A 15,609-nucleotide genomic window follows, 5' to 3' on the forward strand; every position below is an offset into this window, starting at 1 on the left:
TAGACAAAAGATAAATTGATAATAAGAAATTGCATGGAATAAAATGTATAAAAATTAATAAGAAAATGACATTAATTTGTAAGTGGTTAGATCTCATATCCAACCCAATGGAGTATTGCCAGCAACATAAAATGGTAGAATAAATGAATAATAGAGTGCAACTCATGACCAAACACTATTAAAAACAAGAAAAAGAAAATAAAGTACTCATCAAACTGGTAGCAAGGGCTCAACAATCAATTCCATTTTTAAATTCATTATATTTATAACATATTATTAATTTTAAGATATTTAAAATAACTATTTTTTAATGTCATAATCTATTTTAATATATTATATATATATTAATAAAGTGTTAAAATTTTAATATAAGTCATATGTAGTTCAATGGACATAGTTTCTATTTAGGTATTTTTCTTTATTTATTTATTTTTTTAATTCATATATCAAAATTGCAGTATAATCATTCACTATTTTTTATAATTACATTTTGATCTTCATTAAAATATAAACCAAATGAATTATAAAAAAATATTATACGAGAGTAATATAATTAGTAACTAATTAGTAACTCATAAGGAATGGCTTCGACTACAGTTACCTTTCTAATCATTTTCCATTACATAAAAATTTATACGAGACTGTTTTTTATCAAAACATATATACTTTCACTGCAGGTTAGAAATCGAATAACATTCTCTTTTGGCAAGTGGTCATTTCTTTTGTTAATTATTTTGACATACAAAAATAATTCATGAACATATTTTCAAAATTAATAGGTATTAGAACTGACTCAAAATTAGTCAAAGGCAACATATAAACAAGCAAATGTACACATTAACAGCGCATTTAGAGGCAGCTCGTTCAACAGAAGGTTGATTCTTCTGTGAATTGTATAAAATTTTATTTCTATTCAAATTACAATAGTCAGCTTCAACAGGTAGATAGGATTTGTAGTATCATTGAAATAGGAAAACTTCGAGCAAGAAAAAAAAACACAACAGTGCGAAGCAAAAGAGAAATATAACTACAATACATAGTTAGCAATACAGAAAGGTTATGCTCAAGTGCTAGCTCCTTTAACAAGAATCCAGCAGAAACCATTATGGCATGCCCTGTATAAAACCCACAACACAAAAGTCCTTTTAGGCAAAATTTTACCCATATGAAAATTTCCTTTGCGCCTCAATTGTGTTTATGGAACATATACCGTGTGCACTCCAACAACTGGGGATATAAGTGATGAAAGTGAATCAATTATAAGCATCCTGACTTGGCAACACATGTGAATGAATTTTTTTGATACATACAACGAAATCATATTCCAGAGGCTAAAAAATAAGGAGATTAAAACATAAGAATATGTAAAAAAATAAAAAAAAAACGATGTTGCATCATGAAAACCTGAGATTTCCAATCATGCAACAACTGATGAAGCAGATCCAGTAGAGTATAGATGTCAAATACAGAGTAATGCACTATGCTGCTCATTGCCGTTCAAGAATTTGGTTAACCTGCAAAAGTATTAAAGATATGAAATTAGAAATAGTTATTGGTTTTTCCTGTGACATGTTATATGGAGTCTACTCTCTGCAAACATGATTGTGTCTAGACTCTGGATATAAACTTGATTCACTGTCAAGTATCAACTGAGTCATATGCTGTTGTCAAATGAATGGAAAGACAACTGCAGAATTTTTTTAAAACGATAAATCCAGAGCAATGGGCATCTAGATGACTGAATCAGAAATTTATTTGATTTCCTTATAATAATTGTTTGGAAAAACAACGGATGTAAAGAAAGAGATAGCAAAACAAACCTGAAAAATTACATTTTTAATCTCTGAATTAACAGGATTGAAAGACTGATTGAGAAGCTATGCCATTCTTTTTGGTGAGACGGAGTTGTCAGAGCCAAAGTACACGACCATGCCCGAATATTTTTTGGCAACATTTGACGCAGCTTGCAGGCAAAACTATGCAGCAGAATACAACGAAATTACTGAAGGTTAAAAAAATATCAGCTTTGTGGACCAGTGGATCCTGATCAGTTGGTGATCATCGTTAATCATGCAAGAAAAGCACTCATACTTGAGTTTTACCAGAGATCGATGGCTTCACATAATTAATTTTATAAATTAATAACCACACGAAACATATAGTATCCACGGCGACGGTGCAAAAAAATAATGGTGGAAAGAAATAATTATTATTATTTCAAACTTTCGAACATCCCGAAAAAACTATGATAAAATAATTTAAAAGCTAGCATCCATTTAAAAATGAAAATGAGAAAGCTTAATAATCTAAACTGAAAATAAAAGAAACAAAATAATAAAGTGTACCAATGCCTAACGATTATTGCTAAACAAAATTATTACTGAATTAAACAAAATGGGAAGAGATTAATGATTGGCGAATTTAATTTGGCGGAGGGAAGAAGATCTCTTCAGCCTTTCTCTTGGAGGTAAACTTTTGCTCCACATCCGCAGGTACATTGAAAGATGCCTGCAACACTTGAGGAGACAGCGCCTTCCAAACTGAGGTCCTTCCAGCCAGATGAGTGAATATTGGGCTGCAATTTCAAACACACAATCACATGAATTTTCTACAAATCAAGATAATGTATCTATCACTCACTATTTGACACATTTGGTGCCACTTGAGTCGAAAGGCGAGTGGCAGTAAACTAAAAAAATTCAACAGACACTTACTTGGGAGTTGTTATGATAGAGAACCAATCCATGCCCTCGGGATCAGAAATCTTGGACACCACAAAGAACCTAGGAACGATGAAAAGATTGCCAGCTTTAATTGTTGTCTCCAAAACCCTCTTCCCATCAACTCCAACCACCTGAACCCTGCCACTTCCCCTCACAATGTAGGTAACCTGCAACGCAGAATCACAGGAAAACCCTGGGGAACACATTGCATTGCCATTAAGCCGAACAAGGTCCGCGCCGAGCCCGACTTCCCCGACCAACGGCAGGTTCTTCGTGTTAAGAACCACCACTTTTCCTCCGTTCTTGATATCGACATCCAATGGAGCTTCCTCGCAGTTCAAAGCCATGCCCTTGTAGTGTTCTTTCTTTGGTTCGGGCATCTTGAATCCGGGGTTGAGCTTTACTATGCCATTACCAGATTGCGTGCTTACTAAGGTTTTGACGGTGGCTTCATCCAAGTCCCATGCACGGCCCACGAACTCGGTGGAGAACCCAGTGAAGATGCCGTTGGGGCCGGTAAGGAAGAAGTCGGTGAAGGAGCCTGACTTGTGGGCGGTCGAGGTGTCTCCGAGGAAGAGAATTACGAGCTCGGGGTCTTGTTTGTTGTACCACCATGTGACCACGCCAAACGGGAGGGCTAAGGCGTCGCCTTTCTTGATTGCGAGAACTTTCTCTTCTTTTTCGGGGAGGACAATTCCGGCGACTCCACTACCTTACATAACACAATTCAGAGGGGAAAAACGGTTTAGACTAAACTTATTCACGATCGAGATTTCATAGGACAAGATATTAAAAAAAATGAATTTAACATTCGCATAAATTGGACAAGTTGAAAACTAAACATTTATTATCTGTTTTGGCAGCGGGGAAAAATATAGAATTTGGATTTGAAAATATTAGTAGCCAACAACACTGAGATCTACTAGAATTGTATTTTCAAATAATAATAAAGCAAAAACTAAGAGTGAAAATCGAATGATTTTAAGTAAAGATAAAATATTACTAGCAATATGTTCAAAGACAAAATTTTGAATTAATTAAAATGCCACGAAGGATGATGGATACATCGACTTATTATATATAATAAGATTTAGTTTAGGAAAAAAAATAAATTTGTAAAGTAAATTGAATGTGTGATTTCATTCACATAACAATAACATATAGAGTAATTCTCTCTGGTCTAACGGATCTTTATTTGTGAGACGAGTCAATCCTACCGATATTTACAATAAAAAGTAATATTTTAGTGTAAAAAGTAATATTTTTTTATGAATGACCCAAATAAAAGACCGTCTCACAAAATATGACCGTAAACCGTCTCACACAAATTTTTGCCTAACATATATATGGAATTGTCGCCTGTCGGTTGAATTGAAGAATTGTTTTCGCATGATTATTGCTTGTATTCTTTAAATTCAATTGGAAACGGTGTGATTTCATTCACGTAACAATAACATATATATGATGCATGCAAAAGCAAATTAAACCCACGTCTTAATTAAACGAAAGTTTTCGAATGATACCTTGAAGAACATAAGCAACCTTAGCAGAGTCGGAATAGCGAGGCATAGAGAATCCATTCTTCTCAAGAGCAAGCTTGGCAGCGCCAATGTTTCCCTCACGCAGCATCGGCAGCTCGTCGGGGCACCACGCATAGTAAGCGCCGCCATCTCCGCCGTACACCTTCTTCGCCAACTTTGGTGACAAATCAATCTCCATATGATCTTCTTTGTTTTTGGAAAGCAGAGAACAAATGAAATCTAAGCTGTATTCTTTTCTTAACGTGGATTGTAGTATGGGTATGGGTTGCTATTTATAGAGGGGGATAGAACGAATTGGCGATTAAGTCCTAGTCAAATTCAGATTCTGCGGATAATATTATAATCTTAACAGAAAGATTTTGTTTTTTGTTTTCTACAAGGATTACGTGTTGGATTATATATATGTATATATATATATATATATATATATATATATATATATATTGGTTTGTGTGTATTAATGGGTTTTTCATATGTGTGAATGGAATTGGAAACGATGGATTTGTCCCAGATAGGAAAATTATATTAAGGGCTCGCTTGGTTTTTAGGATGTGATAATTGAATGATTGATAATTTGATTGATAAATGTTTGATAGGATAATATATGTAAAAAGAGATATCTAATATCATGTGTGGTGTGAAATTAAGATGAGTGATAAAATGGTGATAAAACTGAATTTGACCAAACTATCCTTACACTTTTATTTAAAAGTATTTCCCATCACTGTTTACTTTTTCCCCAACCTACTCGTTCTTTGCCAACAAAATCGAACACACGCCATGGGAGATTTGGGAACCCTCTCCAGTTGCTTTGTTCTTGAAGATAGGAAGCCAAGGTGAGTTTCCTGTTATTGATGTCTCCTGGTGAAGCTCGGTTTTCAGCTTGTGGAATGGGATTTTCCGGAGACGGTTGTGCCGCACTTTCTGTTGGTGGCGCAGGTGGTGGCTCCGATGGCGGCGCCGGTGGAGATTCATTGGTTTCCGCTTCTGAAGGTGGAGGTGCTGCTGCTACATCTGTCTCTGCAGGAGGTGATTTGTCGTCCGACATAGCTGAAGTTTGATCAGGCTTAACCTCCTCAGGTGGTGGAGTTGGTGCCGCCGGAGGAGGTGGAGGGGGAGGAGGAGTCGCAATCTCGTCAACAAAGTAAATTCTCAATCCAATTTCCCCCTGAATCCAACTGAACCAATTCTTCTTCTCCAGGGGATAATAAATCAAGGCCTCCTCACCTTTCTTCACAAACTGCCTGGAACTCAGCTTCACCCTGCCCAGAAAATTATTCCTCGTTGTCGGCCCCAAAATTCGATCATGAAAAACATCGAGTTCCAGCATATCACCAAATAACTCGGAGGCTTTAACAACATTGAACTCAAGGGTTTCGTTCCACACAGGATTCAGGTCCCGAATCATGGCCCTCGTCTTCCTCCGCTGCCCATGAAAATCAAGAACCACATAGGGACTTGAAGCTCCATGGCCATCTTTTGGAAGAAGGTTTCTTGCATCAACAACTTCAACCACAAGCTTCCGAACAACAGCCATTGATCAATTATTGATTAATCACTCTGAAAGTGTGATTATTGGGAAGAAAGAATGCATTGAGATTATAGAGAAAATTTGGGAAGAAGAATGCATTACAGTAGCTTCATGTGCAGCGATTTTTTCTTCAGAATAAATAGTAGACAACAGCGTCTACTCACCCACTTGCATTATTATATTTCTCAGTAAGGGCTATTATAGTCATTTTATTTTTCAGTCCATGCGGATACAAATAATCCACCGAGAATGCATGGATCCATTTTCCAAGTGAAACAGTATAAATTGTCCTACATTTAATCAATGTCAGATTTGTAAATGGAACCAAACAGAAGACTATTTAATAATCCTTACTTAATCACACTTACCAAACAGGGCCTAAGGTGATATATATATATATATATATATATATATATATATATATATATATATATATATATATATATATATATATATATATATATATATATATATATATATATATGGGTTTGTGTGTATTAATGGGTTTTTCATATGTGTGAATGAAATTGGAAACGATGGATTTGTCCCAGATAGGAAAATTATATTAAGGTGATATATATATATATATATATATATATATATATATATATATATAGGTTTGTGTGTATTAATGGGTTTTTCATATGTGTGAATGGAATTGGAAACGATGGATTTGTCCCAGATAGGAAAATTATATTAAGGTGATATAGAAGTGCTGTTATACTTTATGAAAGTATAAGATTGATTGGTCAAGATGTTCTCTCGCGTACGTCAGTGCAGAGCCCAAATCATTTGTCGTCTTTTAGAGATCTAAACTTTAAATTGATTTTACTGTTTTTTGAATAATGTTTGAACAAGTTTATAAAATCCAAATTTCTCCCGATTCTTCCATCTTTGGATTACGAATTATATATACTTGTGTGTAATACATAATCTTTTTTTGAACAATAAAAAGTTCATGGACCATAGTTATGAGCAATTGGTTGGAATTAAGCCCAATGATACGAGAGGGAATTCAAAAAGACTTAACCCAACTCATAGTAACAAGGCTTGTTCGCATATACGGGCTGGCCCAGTATGTTTTAAAAGAAAAAAAATGGGTCCCAAGCATAGATATCCAATGGCTCAAATACCAAAATCCCAAATGATATTGAATCTAGGCCGTCTACCAGTCATGGAGATTCTCCATTTATTCTACTGGTACATGTAGTTTATTTACCATAGTATTTATCCATACAGATTTTCAAATATACGATAACTAAACTAAGGAGGATACGATGAAGAAAAGTTAATCTTAACTTGCCAAACATTCAAATCAACTACATTTAACAGAATTCAAACCCTAATCTACGTGAGACCAGAATAAAACTACATCATTTACACCAATCCCCACTGAAATGTACAAAAATTGTTGGAACAATTTGACTATCGATTTAGCATAGCCTCTGTCTCTTACCAAAAGGGACACAGGAACTAACATTTAACCCAGAAGGCATCGCAGAACTATTATTCAGACATGATCCGGACGCCACGTTAGAGAAACTCAACATAGGTGCTGAAAAAACTTGGGACGACCCACAAGACATCTGTGGGAAAGGCTGAAGATTTAGTAATCTTTGAGGCAAAAGTCCTGAATTAGCTGGCGGTTTCTGAGCGAAAATATCGGTGTCACATCCTTTGATCGACACTGGAGGAATCTGAGCCGGCTGAAGCTGTGGAGGATTCCGCCACCTAGGCAGCGGCCCAGCCATGAAAAGCGTGTGAACAAGTGGCCCGGCATCAAGAACAGCCTGCAGAAACCTCCCTTGTTGAGGCAATGGTCTCCCCCTCACAAGATTGTCTATCACAAACGAGCCTTCGTCGAACCTTGGCATAACCTCGGACGTGACACGGCTGTTAGGAATAGTACACCTTGGTTCTTGGACCAAAGGGTTGTTGCTGACAACAAAGTTGATGTTTGTGAATTCAGGTGACGGGACAGAATCAAAAAAGCAGTCCACAGGGGAGGACCCGTGTGAGTGGTAGTTGTATGTTTCTGAGAGACTATTGGATTCTGTTACGCTTGAATTGGCCTTTGCTGCAGGTTTTGGGATAGGGCTATCGACGTGGAAATGGGGAATGGAGGGTAGGTTCTTTTCAGTGGTGTTGAGCAGGTTTTGGAGTTGATTTTTGGCTTCATCCCTTTCTCTTAAGGTAAATTTTAGTAGGTAGATTAACTCCTTGTTCTTCCTCACTTCCTCCTTCGCTTCGGCCTTCAACTTTTCGATTTCGAGGGACGTTACAAGAAGCTTGTGCCCCAGTTGCTCTGCTTCATGATACTGCATAAAGAAGAGTGGTTATTTTTAAACAGAAGAAAAGAACGTTGATTCCTATATGAAAGACGGAGAACAAGTTTTGTTCAGTCAATCATCGACAAATTTTTCAAAAAACATTCAAAGCTTCACATAAATAGAAATACTTGCACAAGATCTGCACTTACACACACAAAGGATACAGGGGTGGTTTCCTCCTCCAAACACAACTCAACTAAGTTTCAATTAAAATGGGACTCAAGAGGATTGTTGAATTAAAGCCAATTCTAAACATCTTTGGGCATTAAAATGCCATCAAAGACACAGAAATCTGAAACTAAATGTCACTTAGCACAAAACACAATAACCATAACTTAGAAATGGGACTCAATTCAAGACAAAAAGTGACCAAAAAAAATCAAGAAACGAAGCATAGCTTTCAGGGGTTCACCTCTTCGTATCCCCATAAATTTGCCATATCCCCCATCGCCATTTCTTTGTGAAATGATATGTTCTTGACTAACAGTATGAGCGAGAAGAATTTGAGGCTTATATAGAATGGAAAGTTTACTAAAAGACAAAGAATCAGCAAACTTATAATAAAACAATGGCTTTTTAAAATATGATAAAATTAAAATAATTTATCGCAAGAAGCCACAAAACAAGCCATTTCACATTTGAATATTTTACATTTTCCCGCATAGAAAAAAGAAAAAAGAAAAAAGAAAAAACTGATACGGAATCTTGGGAAGTTTCTAAAATAAATAATGGAAACCCCATCGCTCACTTTCCTTTAAATTGCCAAGGAAAAAATTGAAGTTTCCCTCGTTTTAGGAACCTTGTCTTCTGTTACTACTTAGATCAATTTATTGTAGAATTATTATTCGATATTTTATTTATCAATTTATTGCAGAATTATATATATTCTATATTTTATTATATAATATAACCTGTAATGAACAAAATAATATGTACATACGGTCAATAATAATTATGCATGCATACGTGAATGGATATGTATAAATTAAAATTAATAAATATATTTTTTGTCACATATAAATGAAAAATATGAAAGCATAGGCTCGTACTTTTTAATTAAGGTAAACAAACACATACCGTTGATGGGGAATGAAACAATCAAAATTTAAAAATAAGAATCCAATATCAACTTAAATTAAATATAGAAGAGATTGGGTTTACTTATTTTAAAATTCATTGCTTTGGTTCAATAGCAACTTATATGCCAATATTTTTGGAAGCTTAAACTCGTAAATATGGTTCGGTAACAAAATTTTTTTGAGTAAGTTTCTTGTGAGACAGTCTTACGAATTTTTATCTGTGAGACCAGTCAACCCTATCGATATTCACAATAAAAAATAATACTTTTAGCATAAAAAGTAATAATTTTTCATTGATGACCCAAATAAGATATTTGACCCACGTAATTGATCCGTGAGACCGTCTAACAAGAGTTTTTGCGATTTTTTTTATTTTAAAAATATAGTTTACATTTCAATGTAGTATTTAAAATAAATATCTCCGTCTTAGTGAATGGCTAAATCCAACTAGATTTTCCTTAATTATTACCTTGACATTAGCTTTTCCAATTATTGTGTCCTAAACAAGTGCGGATTTGAAATTGGATTCTTGAGTAAGGTAAATTGGGTTTTAAATAAATAAGTTTCTGCGGTTTAATGTTTTCATTGAAGGGGAAAATAACGTAAGTTAATTTTTGGAAATGTTACACAAATTGTGAAAACCTGGATGCATTTATCCCTCAAAATTAAATTAATAATACAGAAGACAAAGTTGGCACTTAATTTCTGTAAAAGACAAAGTGAAAACAAAATTTCTGTGATTTGTAATTTTTTTTGTTCTTGCAAATTTTATCTACGCTTGCTTCGAAACATGGAAATTTGTTTGATTTGAATCAGAATCGGATCGATCCATGACTGTTTCTGTAAATCTTTAGTATGAGAACAAATAAGGATCCTCGTTCGGGAACCTGAACTTGTTTTGAATAAAAAATATATATATGTTACACCACTAGTAGAAATTAGGTTGTATACATCATACATTAAATGAAATTATACGCATATAATGATCAAAGTGTTGGAATAATGTCCTAAAAGCATTGTTATTAGACTATGTTTTTATATTATTAATAAAAGTGACATTTATTATTGAACATATTTACATGAAATTTATTGTCTTAAATATCATAGAAAAATCCCTAGTTTATTGGATGTAACCATGATTTTAGTATATATAAAAGTTATATATACAAGAGGATTAAAATTATGGATAATAAACTTAAATTAAGTCCGTGATGAAATTAATTAAATTATGGGATCTTTAATTAAAGCATCACTAATGTGACCCATGAACATTAAGAATGTGACCGTCTTATCCGGACTGTCGATGTAGAGACATCTAGATGGGGACATTTATATATAATGAGATTATGTAGGACTTGGACCGGTTTAATTAAACATTTCATAATAAATTCCGTTACTATGAAATTTAAATTAAATCACAAAGATGATCATATATGAATAAATCTGAATCCTGAAGTGATTATAGACTCCTGTTCATTTCAATGTGATTCTTGATTTGCTTGTTTAAAGTTTGCAATTATGCATTCTCAATACTTGCATTTTAGATTTACATTTGAAATTAATGGCTGGGAATATGAATTCACAGACATGGAATCCATTCCTTCTTGCGAAAAGCAGAAATATAATTCTCTCATTTGTTAATTCTAGAACTGAGTGTGGGCCCAATTAATTTATAATTGAATTATAGATTGAACCACTCACTAGTGAATTAATGGTAAATGAGGATAAGAAGTAATTGAAGAGGTAAACGGAAAATTCCTAGCTTCAATTATGAATTGTCTATGGAGGATTAATTCATATGTAATGATTATATCAATGGACTACTCGTTTTGTAGAGTAAATATTTCATAATGAAGAAGAGTGAAATTTCATATTTTTAGTGGAGTAATTATGGAATTAATAAGTTGGGTAAATTATTTAAAGAGTTTAATTATTTATCTAATTTATTGGAGCTTCTAATTATGAGTCCATGGTCCCCAGTACGTTTTTCAAATTAATGACGGATAAGAAATGCAATTTAGAAATCACTGGAGATAATGGAAATTTGTTTCCATATCATCAAATGTTTAGATATAAATATAATTAATATGAGTTATTAATTATATTTAAATTATAATTATGATATAATTATAAATTTAATTATCGTGATAATATCATAAAATATACACGTTTTTTCAAATTTGATCAACTCAATTGAATAAAAAAAATCAAATTTGATAACTTGTATATTATTATTGTTGAATTTAACATGTGTAAAATATTTTCAATCAATGCAATCTAAATTACGTATAAAAATTGGTTTTTAATTGTTGAATTGTTTTCTGAATCACAATTATATATATAGAACAATTCATGAAATTGGTTCATACGGAGAAAAGAAAAAAACCAATTGAAGAAAAGCCATTTAAAGTATATATATATATATATTTTCATTTGATGAAAATATATTCGAGCATGATATATTCTCTGAGAGAATAATAAAATCTGATTTCTAAGTTTGTATATTTCTGAGTGTCCACACACTACCGTATCGATAGAAAAGATTGTACTGGAAGGCTGTGGTTTCTACAGATCTCGGATTCACAAAAAGAAAGAAAAACTACAAAAAGGTTAGTTTTTCTAGAAACTAATTTTATTTAAATTCATCATTAATTTATATTCATATGTTTGATTATAATTTATGAAATTATGTAATCGTTTCCGCTGTGCTTCTGATCTGATCAAAATAATTTTTATAGCCGGAATAGTTCCGAAGACTCTATAAATTTCCAACAAATGAAATCAGAACCATTGTTTTCATATGAATATAAATCACGAGAATTTAAATTTATGATAATGAGTTATTATTGAAGCAAATAAGTTTAGTTGTTAAAATTTTGATTGCCGAGGATATTTGATTATCTTAATTATGATAACAAATGGTAATTTTACATATAAAATATGAATCGTGTCCTTCATGAGATGGAAGTACAATTCTTATTTTGTACAAGAGAAGAAAGAATAGTTCTTCTTTGTAAAAAGCTTGACTTGTTCGAATCATAAAATTTGATGGAATTCTTGAGAAAGATGGAACCTATGTTCCATATTGCAAAATGAGTTGCTGCAAAAAAAAAAAAAAAAAATATTTTAATGGCAGTATAGCTGCTTGAGGAAGAAGAAAGATGATGCAACGTATTTATTAAAAAAAAAACAATAAGATTGTAATTTTTATAATTAAATCATTAGATGATTTAATTAATTAAATAATTTAAAGTTTGAGAAACTTTAATTATTATAATGAGTGGGAGAAGAATATATGACAATAAATTCTACGGCCTCCACTATTAACAAAAGCAACAGTGAGATTTAAATGGCGCCTAGTGATGCATAAGACGTCCTCCCTAAAGAAGGTTTTCATTTAAATCAAAATTCAAGGCTTAGTTTCCGAAAGGATAAGATTTTTAATTAAATTCATATTTTACCTACCCTAAGGTGGCAATTATGAATTGAGTTTTAAAATCTGAAATTGTGGGTTACACTCATAAAGATGCAATTAAATTGTTTAAATGTATCTAGACTAAATTAAATGGTAATTAATAAATAAAAGTGAAGATATGAGATATCTTAGTGTTTTATTTATTAATAGAGATAGTCTCAATTTAATCATCATTTAATTTGTATGACCCAAAGGCTACTTGTTAAATGCGAGATTAAATTTCCTCGGAATTGGTGAAATAAATATATTGTATCGTACATCATATTTATTTTTCCCATATTTATGATATTTGTTCAATTGATTAAATGTCACTTTTATATTTCAGCAATCATGTCTTCCGGTCCCGTTCTTGCTTTACTTAATGACAAGTTGACTGGCGAAAATTTTTTAAAATGGAAGAGTAACATTAATATTGCCCTCGTCTGTGAGAACCTCAAGTTTGTCTTAACAGAGGAATGTCCTCCTGAGCCCTCTTTGAACGCTTCTCGTAGTATACGAGAAATTTATGATCGATGGATCGCGGCAAACAATAAAGCAAAAGGCTACTTATTAGCTGGAATGAATGACGTGCTTAGGTTAAAGCACGAGCATGTAGATAATGCTTATCGGATAATGGATTCTCTACAAGCAATATTTGGCCAGCGATCTAGTCAATCTAAGCATGAGGCCATTAAGAATGCTATGAATGCTAAAATGAAAAAAAGGGCAATCAGTTGGTGCGCATGTTTTGAACATGGTTAATTACTTCACTGAAGCTGAAACTCATGGTGCTACCATAGATGATGGTACACAAGTGAGTATGATTTTAGAATCATTGCCTCCTACTTTCCTGCAATTTAAGAGCAACTATGTCATGAATAAGCTCAATTATAACATGACACAATTGCTCAACGAGTTGCAAACCTTTGAGGCTATTTCCATTGGAAAAGTTCAAGAAGGTGAGACAAATGTTGTCGAGAATAAGCCATCTTCCTCCAAATCTAGTTTGAAAAAGAAGAATAAATGGAAAGGAAAGGGAATTCAGAAAAAGCAAAAGAATTGGAAGAGTTCCAATGACAGAAAGAAAGGCAATACTGCAAAGCCCAAAGGAAAATGTTTTCACTGTGGGATTGATGGTCACTGGAAGAGAAACTGTCCCAAGTATCTCGCTGACCTAAAAGAGAAGAAGAAAGGTAAATATGATTTACTTGTTCTAGAATCTTGTTTAGTAACTATAGATTCTTCTATATGGATAGTTGATTCGGGTGCTACTAATCACGTTTGTTCTTCTTTGCAGATACTTAGTTCTTATGAAGAGCTAGTCGATGGGTCATTCACGATGAGAGTAGGCAATGGTGCAGTGGTTTCAGCAAGAGCAGTGGGAGTTATTAAACTCAGATTTAATAATAAATATTTGGTTTTAAACCATGTTTATTTTATACCTAGTTTTCGGAGAAATTTGATTTCTGTATCAAAATTGCATGAACAATTTTATTCGCTTTCTTTTAATAATAATGAGATTGTTATTTTAAGAAATGGACGTATGATTTGTACTGCATTAATGGAAAATGGGTTATATATTCTAAGACCAAATGAACAACCATTGCTTCATGTTGAAATATTTAAAGTAGAACATCCTAAAACTAAAAAGCAAAAGGTTTCTCATGAAGATAAAACATATTTATGGCACCTAAGGTTAGGACATATTTCCTTAGAAAGATTAAACAGACTTGTAAAGGATGGTCCTTTAAAAGAGTTAAATGTTGACACTGTAGTGACCCGTTCCAGAATCACCTACTAATCAAGAACTAAGCATGCAACTTAACTTAATTAATAACAATCAGAGATAATAGCGGAAAAGGTCAACAAATGATAGTTATACAACCCCATCGAAAATCCATAACAACTCAGAATGAAAAGAAAGTATACGGTACAACCATATCGAATCAAAGAGTACTGAATAAATAACTCCACCGGCTACTCAACGTCCTCCTCCTCCTCCTGAGCCATCCAACCTGAGGCCTGCCCCGTGGAAATGGGGTGTCCAAGATAAACAAAACCGAGGACGTGAGCGATAAGAACGCCCAGTACAAAAGCATGAGTATACAAACCTATATGAAATGCACATGCTATGATATGATACCAGGGTAGTCAAGAAACAGGAATCACAAAAGATCTCAAAATGCTCAGTCTAGAGGCGCCAAGTGGATAGTGCCGCGCGGTCCTACCTCTGGGTCACTGCATCCACTGCAAGAACAGACGTGGACCTAAAATGTCCCGGATCACCGAAGCCCTCCAGACCTGTCGGCCACTGTGTACTCTCGGTGTCCATGCGTCCACAAGACAAGACAGGGCTGAGCGGCCCCACAAGATATATAGCTTATCTCGAAAGAGATACAGCTCAACAGTAAAGGCTATCTCGAAGGAGATACGGCTCAACATGAAATGCAACGTGCAGTAATAAACGTGATATAATAGCATGCATCATATGACATATATCAATGCACCACATAATCATGCAACACATATAAGAATGTATACTCAACCAGGATATCTCGGATAGTACTTTCGTACCTCTATCACAGCAATCTTAATCCACTGGAATAACCAGACAACAGGTCTAGTCCAAGCCTATTCATCAAGTGAAAACCATCACTAAAACTTATCTACCAGACTTAACTAGATAATCCTGAGATAATACTGATACAATTCCAAACCTTCGTCCGTCGCTAGCCCACTGATGCCGCTAGCTCCCAACTAGAGCACAGCTCCGCTACAAGACCAGCAGCTCCCCGCTAGTGCCCGAACCTCGGAAAAAGACTAGAATCTCACAGAAACGACTGAAATGCTATGGAACTCTCTGAATTGGCGAGTCACAAATGAAGCCTCGCGCCTCTATTTATAGCTAATGTTCGGACGATCCGAACCATTTCGGAAGCTCCGATCCGGCA

General features: G+C 34.0%; 4 protein-coding genes across 4 annotated transcripts; 1 reads left to right on the top strand and 3 right to left on the bottom strand.

The window, feature by feature from the left end:
• Positions 1–803: 803 nt before the first annotated feature.
• On the bottom strand, positions 804–2,158 carry LOC140810451 (DNA repair protein RAD51 homolog 4). Its single transcript, XM_073168304.1, has 7 exons — positions 2,147–2,158; positions 1,884–1,976; positions 1,588–1,661; positions 1,397–1,486; positions 1,219–1,277; positions 1,003–1,130; positions 804–884 (listed from the first exon to the last, which is right to left on the bottom strand). Exons 1-7 carry the CDS (start codon positions 2,156–2,158, stop codon positions 804–806), a joined length of 537 nt encoding a protein of 178 aa, XP_073024405.1.
• Positions 2,159–2,190: 32 nt separating this feature from the next.
• Positions 2,191–4,497, bottom strand: LOC140809739 (glutelin type-A 2-like). Its single transcript, XM_073167454.1, has 3 exons — positions 4,247–4,497; positions 2,715–3,435; positions 2,191–2,575 (listed from the first exon to the last, which is right to left on the bottom strand). Exons 1-3 carry the CDS (start codon positions 4,440–4,442, stop codon positions 2,422–2,424), a joined length of 1,071 nt encoding a protein of 356 aa, XP_073023555.1. The 5' UTR covers positions 4,443–4,497; the 3' UTR covers positions 2,191–2,421.
• Positions 4,498–7,079: 2,582 nt separating this feature from the next.
• Positions 7,080–8,638, bottom strand: LOC140809597 (uncharacterized). Its single transcript, XM_073167285.1, has 2 exons — positions 8,538–8,638; positions 7,080–8,113 (listed from the first exon to the last, which is right to left on the bottom strand). The coding sequence occupies exons 1-2, from the start codon at positions 8,577–8,579 to the stop codon at positions 7,229–7,231; spliced, it is 927 nt and encodes a 308-aa protein (XP_073023386.1). The 5' UTR covers positions 8,580–8,638; the 3' UTR covers positions 7,080–7,228.
• A 4,667-nt stretch (positions 8,639–13,305) lies between these two features.
• On the top strand, positions 13,306–14,054 carry LOC140810951 (uncharacterized). The gene is made up of 2 exons (XM_073168880.1): positions 13,306–13,851; positions 13,956–14,054. Exons 1-2 carry the CDS (start codon positions 13,413–13,415, stop codon positions 13,961–13,963), a joined length of 447 nt encoding a protein of 148 aa, XP_073024981.1. The 5' UTR covers positions 13,306–13,412; the 3' UTR covers positions 13,964–14,054.
• Positions 14,055–15,609: the final 1,555 nt, after the last annotated feature.

Source organism: Primulina eburnea, chromosome 13 (genome assembly GCF_022965805.1).
Source record: "Primulina eburnea isolate SZY01 chromosome 13, ASM2296580v1, whole genome shotgun sequence".
Lineage (NCBI taxonomy): Eukaryota > Viridiplantae > Streptophyta > Magnoliopsida > Lamiales > Gesneriaceae > Primulina > Primulina eburnea.

Bases quoted from the DNA above. Each gene is read 5' to 3' on its own strand.
- LOC140810451 (XM_073168304.1), bottom strand. The intron at 1,662-1,883 runs GCATAGCTTCTC...ATTTGACAACAG, and splicing joins CCGTCTCACCAAAAAGAATG to CATATGACTCAGTTGATACT. The intron at 885-1,002 runs GTTGTGTTTTTT...TACAATTCACAG, and splicing joins TTTCTCTTTTGCTTCGCACT to AAGAATCAACCTTCTGTTGA.
- LOC140809739 (XM_073167454.1), bottom strand. From the start codon at position 4,442: ATGGAGATTGATTTGTCACCAAAGTTGGCGAAGAAGGTGTACGGCGGA. The intron at 3,436-4,246 runs GTATCATTCGAA...GTGTTATGTAAG, and splicing joins GGTTGCTTATGTTCTTCAAG to GTAGTGGAGTCGCCGGAATT. The intron at 2,576-2,714 runs GTAAGTGTCTGT...TTGAAATTGCAG, and splicing joins TCTATCATAACAACTCCCAA to CCCAATATTCACTCATCTGG.
- LOC140809597 (XM_073167285.1), bottom strand. From the start codon at position 8,579: ATGGCGATGGGGGATATGGCAAATTTATGGGGATACGAAGAG. The intron at 8,114-8,537 runs GTGAACCCCTGA...TTCTTTATGCAG, and splicing joins ATTTATGGGGATACGAAGAG to TATCATGAAGCAGAGCAACT.
- LOC140810951 (XM_073168880.1), top strand. From the start codon at position 13,413: ATGGTTAATTACTTCACTGAAGCTGAAACTCATGGTGCTACCATAGAT.